This window comes from Phalaenopsis equestris, unplaced genomic scaffold (genome assembly GCF_001263595.1).
Source record: "Phalaenopsis equestris unplaced genomic scaffold, ASM126359v1 Scaffold001023, whole genome shotgun sequence".
NCBI lineage: Eukaryota > Viridiplantae > Streptophyta > Magnoliopsida > Asparagales > Orchidaceae > Phalaenopsis > Phalaenopsis equestris.
Genome location: NW_018165462.1, coordinates 72,988 through 79,616, shown reverse-complemented (window position 1 = coordinate 79,616; position 6,629 = coordinate 72,988). Strand labels below are relative to the sequence as shown.

General features: G+C 35.5%; 1 protein-coding gene across 1 annotated transcript; it reads right to left on the bottom strand.

Annotated features, from left to right (window-relative positions):
- Positions 1 to 431: 431 nt before the first annotated feature.
- On the bottom strand, positions 432 to 5,671 carry LOC110032769 (70 kDa peptidyl-prolyl isomerase-like). The gene is given in 14 exon segments (XM_020736516.1): positions 432 to 911; positions 997 to 1,117; positions 1,837 to 1,964; positions 2,055 to 2,201; positions 2,292 to 2,414; positions 2,538 to 2,548; positions 2,551 to 2,706; positions 2,795 to 2,881; positions 2,976 to 3,170; positions 3,247 to 3,327; positions 3,421 to 3,495; positions 3,599 to 3,859; positions 5,081 to 5,167; positions 5,332 to 5,671. Coding segments are annotated over 14 exon segments (1,719 nt in total). The 5' UTR covers positions 5,519 to 5,671; the 3' UTR covers positions 432 to 851.
- Positions 5,672 to 6,629: the final 958 nt, after the last annotated feature.

The window sequence follows — 6,629 nt, the reverse complement described above, 5'->3', positions numbered from 1 at the left end:
CTTAAAACACCAATTTTATACTTCCTCAAATATCACTTTACCTATATATGCCATCCCACATTAGATGCAGGGAGACAGTTTAGCCAAATTAAAATTCCATTCAAATATCATTTGCCTTTCATTACTTCAACCCCGCTCCCTCGCAAGTGACGAATCTCTTCACTTTGGATAAATTTCAACCTTAATTTAATTTTCTTCAATGACAAATTCTCAATCTAAATTAAAAAGCTCATCTCAAGCCTAACACCTCACCCGACCATCAATTTAAACTACCAAAAAAGAAAAGTATATTTACATACCAAGCCGCAATTACAATTCTTATGCATTTACACATCTAAAACAATTTTGTATTTACATTTACATCACCCAAACATAAAAAAACCTATATGTTATAATTCGAATTTCATTGCCTAAAAGTAATAATTATATTTCCGCTAAAAAACAAGCCTTCAACAATTTAGATCATTGAATCAGAATCACGACCCATAAAAATATAAGAAAAAACAATTTAACACATCTCTCAAATTCACATTACTAAGGAAAGAGAGATCTTCCACTCGAAAAATAAAATGTTTTTTAACCCACCCAGTAACAATAATCCACCAGAGAATATGAAAACCATTACTGCATCCAGAGCCTCCAACATAACACATTAATATCCTCAACAAACTGTGCATAACACCATATAATAAGGCCATATGCATGTCATACTTTTTCAACAAAGTGAACGCCTCATATACTACTACTCTTTGGCAGCCGTCTAAAATTCAGTGATCGTAAGTTCAGGAGAGACTAATAAAAAAGTATGAAGGAGATGGAACCAAACAAAGATATAATAATAATAATAAGATTTAAGCAGCGCTGTCAACGCTCATGGGTTCAGTCTCCTGCAACTTCTGCCCTTCAGATTTCTGAAATGAAAAAGATTAATGTTAATTTAACCTCCTCATATGTGAAATTTTATAGAAGATATGGTAATAGAGAGATCAAACTTACATTGGGCTCCGCAGGCTCCAACCTCTTCAGCTTAGCGAACATGTTACCATAAAACTTGGCATCCTTCTTGTTATACTCCTTCATTTTCTCTTTCAAGTTCCTGTATTCCAGCTTCACATCCCTGCCCACAAATTTAATAAGACTTCTATTGCTGACTAATCAAATTCCATATAATCCAAACCAAATTGCATTAAATCAAAATTGCATGATGATCACTGCATTCAATATGAATACGTTATTCTTTGTGGACTTTGATGTAATAGCTCACTGTAATTAATATGAGAGATCATATAGGGCATGAATTCAAATCATTGATTGTGAATTACATAAGCGCCCCTCTTTATCCCACTCTTCTCTTAGCCGTCAACAATCAAAGCACCCCGACTAAATCTCTTCCATCAATAACATTGAGTATTAAAAATGAAATTGATAATAACCAACGTTTCTTCTTTTTTTTTAGTAACATTAGTCCTTAAAATCACTTTTTCACTAGATAATCATTATCTATTCCCCTCGTTTCCAAACATAATCATCCAATTCTTATGTATTACATACCAAACACCTAAATTTTGATTCACATTTATACCCACTCAAATCTTTCATACCAAGTGAACAATACCATCTTAACTTTAAAAAAAAAAAAATTAGCGAAGCACACCATTATATATATATATATTTAAAAATAGAAGCATAGTTAAATATATGAAAATAGATAAGAATTGAGTACTATGCATGAAATCTTCAATTTTTATTAATTTTTTTTTTTAAAAGACACAATATTATATGTTCCTGTCAAACACGAAAAGTTCATGGATAGAAAACAGATCAGCTGGCATATACCTGTTATCAGGATCAATCTCAAGCGCTTTTTTGATGTCCAACTCTGCTAAATCCAGATCTGCTGTTTGAATGTATGCTTGTGCTCTTCTATAAAGGGCCTTTACATTTCTATTTTCAGCTTCAAGCACCTTCAAAAGTACCCCCATTCCCCATCATTTCCTCATCCACAAAAGCAGCAGGCAGGAAAAAAAAAATGCAAAATTGCTTCAGAAAAATACCTTGGTACAGAGCTTTTCTGCCTCTTTGTAGTCTTTCAGCTTCAGCTTGCAGGCTGCATTGTTAAGATTGCAGGTAACTTTCAATGCCTTGGACTGCTTCTTCTCCTCTTCGCTGAATGAGCTATCGTACTCTATCAGCTTAGCACCCTAATGTTGGTGAAAACAGGTATCAATAAATGATTTTTTGTTTTTTTTTAAATGAGGGGCATATGTTTTTTTTTTAAAATGAGGGTTTACCTTCTCATATCTCTTTGAGGCTTTAGCATATTTTCCCAATTTGAACAATGAATTCCCTTCTTCCTTCTTCTTGGCAGCAGCTTCAATCTTTTCCGAATTATTCATGTCCCATGACTCTTTGTCCTGAAAATGAGCAAAAGCTTGATCATCATACCATTTTGAATTCATACACTGCATGCAAACTATAACCAGTGAAGCTAGAAGATTTATTCTGTAGGAGTTATAGAAAAAAAAAAAAAAAAAAACCTTCACAAAGGCTCCACTTCATAAACAACAGTAGAGTTCGGAGGAACTACAGCAAGATCCTGCTTTGATTCAGTGGAGCCAAAGGCATGCTCAGGTGGAATTGTCACCAGAGCAAATTCTCCCTTCTTCATGGTTAGGACAGCACTGTCTAATCCCTCAATTACTTGTTCTGAACACATCAACCAAAAGCAAACTCAAATGAGCACGAATCAAATTACTGTAAAAAGGAAGAAGATTGAGAAAGTTTTCAATTTTACCTTCATCAATCCTGAACTCAAAAGGCTCCTCATCATGACCAATCTTTGAAAACACAGTTCCATCTTGCAGCTTTCCAGTCAGTTTCACTTCAATCAAAATTTTCAACAAAGTTAGAATATCAACTTCCAACAATTAAACAAATAAAACTAAGAATCTCATTAAATGCCCAAAAAATAGTACCTTTAACAATAGCCCCATCATTAGGCTTTTCGTATCCTTCTCCCTCTTTAAGAATTTTCTTCAGGACCTTTTTATCATCTCCAATCTCAGTAACAGTCTTCCAAGAAATAAGTTCAAGGTCAATAAACAGAGTTGCATTTGGAGCAACAGCACCTTCATCACCAGAAGATGGTCTACCCTTTTCACCAAACCCATCTGTCCATAAGAATTATGTCAATGTAAACTCCAAAAATTGTCAACTTCTGAAAACATCACTTATGTAAAGTCTCACATTGTGGCTTCACAGTCAAGAGCACCTTTTCACCCTTCTTCATGGTCTTGACAGCTTTCGCCAAAGCAGGGCAGAAGAATCCTGACTCCAAAAGTAGATTTTTGTTGAAAGAATTAAACTTAAACATCATCGACAATATTACATAACAAAAACAGCATAAATACAATTACCAACCATCTTTAACAGTAAACTCAGCTTCCTCAGCTTTGGAAATCACGGTACCATCCTCAAGCCGAGCTTCATATTTCACTACACAGATGAAATTACTTTCAGCATTCACATTTAGCAAGCAGAGTCCAAATAATAATAATAAATTTTTAAAAAAATAATACAAACGAGTAACACCACATACCTAGGACTTCATCAAGATCTTTAGGATTCTCCCATTTCTCTCCTTCCTTCAATATCTTTTTGAAAATACCTCCATCTTTGCATATATCCTTGACACTAGACCAAGAGAGCAACTCTACATCAAACTGCAGTGTAGCATTTGGAGGAATTGTTGGAGGGGAGCCAGCCTCCCCATAGGCAAGTTCTGGGGGGATAGTGAAAATGGCATTTTCTCCCTTCTTCATGGTCTTGATGCCCTGGTCCCATCCCTTGATAACTTGACCTGAAAATATTCATATACAAAATTTCTATAAACCAGCACTGTAGGAGCAAGGAAAGAACATTATTTCTCAGCAATACAAGTTGAACAACTACATTCAGCCATCTGAATCATCAACGCAAAAGGATAATATCACAATATTTGAATTGCAGGACAAACAAATTCAATAGAAGGATGACATGATATTGCTAATCCAAGGAAATCAGGGAGAAATAGCTTATCAAACTGAGCCTATTATAGTAAGTGTATTTCGATGTTAAAATGAATGACTAATTACCAGAATGGCAGCAAAATCTAAAATTTGCCTTGTCATTTAATTCACAACAAGCCATTTCTAATCTACCATTTCACAACTCCTTCAAAATAAATCCGCATAGGAAGCATTTACTTCTGACATGTAAAGAATTCAGACTACATGCAAAGTAATGAAACAGTAAATACTTATTTCTAACATCTCTCTCATCTTAAAGGCTGGGTGTGTGAATCAAACCATAATTTGCCAATGCATAATAAAGAAACTAGGTTAAACGACTTGTTTCTATGCTTTCAATAATCTGAGTGAATCAGGCGACTAACTGAATCGAATATATTCAAGCCACAAGCAATATGAGCTTGCTCTATTATTTCCTTCCTCTTTGAAGTTAGGGTTTTCTAACTTCAAAAAGAAAGCAGTGCAGGGGGGCCAGAATTATTATAGTACCCAAGTTGTTCCAGTCTACAGCCTCAATAGTCATTAGACATGCAGGTGTTGTCCATGAACATATTCAATCCAATCCCTTTTACATTATGCAGAACGAAAAGAGCTTACAACCAATAAAATAGATGCATTATTTATAGGCTACTTAAGGAAACTAAAGCATATAGTGGCTGAAAAAGGATGAAATATTTATGGCTTTTGCAAGATTAGAGATTTTCATTATGGTAGTCACTAATCGTTTCCTTCCTCCCATTTGAATTTATTATTCTTTAAAAACAATAGCCAATAGGTTAACACCGATGAAGGGCTAATAATATCACGATATCTGCTTGATTAGACAACCCAATCCGATAAAATAAAAGAACATAAACCACAGCTATGTCGTCTCCGAAGCAATCCTCAAAAAGGCAAAAATGCCCTTTTTAGCATTTTAGCATGATAACGTCGTGAAGCAAAGCAAAAGTAGGCTGTAACATACGTTTCAGAAACTTATCTTAAAACTCAAGCGAAAGGTTATAAACACCAACCTTGGCCGAGCTTAAACTTAAAGGGCGTCCCCCGATCGCGGCTGGAATCGAACTTGGTTCCATCAAGCAGCGTTCCAGTGTAATGCACTGCACAATAATAAAAACAACAAAATGGAAATTTATCAATCAACAGCACAATCACCAGAGAAGCGCAAAATAAAATAAAAATCACGGAAAAAACGTATAATCGATAAAAATAACAACTAAAATGAAAGATTCAAATAGGTATGTCCAGAAGGAGGATATCATACCCTCGACCTCGTCCCCGACCTCGGGGGTTTCCCACCCATCTCCCCCCTTAACCAACTTCTTCTTAAGGCCCTCCTTCCCGATCTCCTTCTCCTCACCCACCTTGAAGGTGGGATTGTCATCGGGAAGATCCATCATATCCTCGTTCATCGCATCGCCTCCTGTTCCGAAATCAAAGTCGTCATCCATCGCCTTCTTCTTTCCTCAAACACAAATCGCAGAACAGATCACAGATCTCACGAGCTCGCTGAAGGCCGAGTGAGAGGAGGAGGGGAGAGGGAGAAAAAGGTTTTAAGGAGGAGGAAGAGAGAACGAGATTCTAGAGACTTCTAAGAAATGGAATTACTGGAGAAAGGTAGAGATGCTTCCAGAGGTTGTGACCCCACGTTAATTTCGTTTTTGGATGGGCTAAAATGATAGTGGCCCGGCCCGGTGGGTAGCAGTTGATTGAAATTTTGGGCACTTGCCCGTAGAACGAGCCTAATCTTTAAACATTAGTAGTTACTTGTTGGATCGTTTAGTTCAAAAGTCAAGCTAAAATGAAAGATGGTTAGATGTTATTATCTCACATTCATAAACTTAAAAATTGAAATATAATATATTATTTTGAAGATAAATGTGCTCTTTAATAGTTATATGACCAAATTCAAATTGAATATAATCATTATAAATAGACATCAATGAATGACATGTATATATAGAAGATGACAGGAGATGACCTGAGTTAATAATTCTCTTGCAGACACAAGACTATATAGTTAATTACATCTCAAAGGACTGGAATCAATTAATAAAACTCTCGATTAAGATTAGAGTTTCATCTTCAAGAATTTAAAGTTTAGTTCTCGCGATTTTCCATAAGAAAATCAAGTGGGAATGACTTAATTAGAAACATTTATTTTAGAGACCAAATGAGCGAAATGTAGGGGATGTCACAGACTCTGAGGAGGACTTTAATGACTTCTCAAACAATCCTATTGTTTGGTTTTATATTTTGGAAGTAATATTATTTGATGTTTACCCATATCATTTTATTTAAGATTTAGGGCTTACACTTGCACAAATATACAATCATGCAAATAGCCTAGGAAGATATGTGGATTTATATTGTACCGAACGAACAACCTCAAAATCCTAAAAAGAGTTGGGGCTTATCTCACACGACAAATGATTGTACAAATGCCTAGAAGATAGCGCGGGGATTTACGTCGTGCTAAATGAACGACCTCGAAGTCCTAAGGGTTTATGTTATTTAAATCTAGTGAAAGTTAAGTTGAGAATCATCCTTTGTTTCATGCTT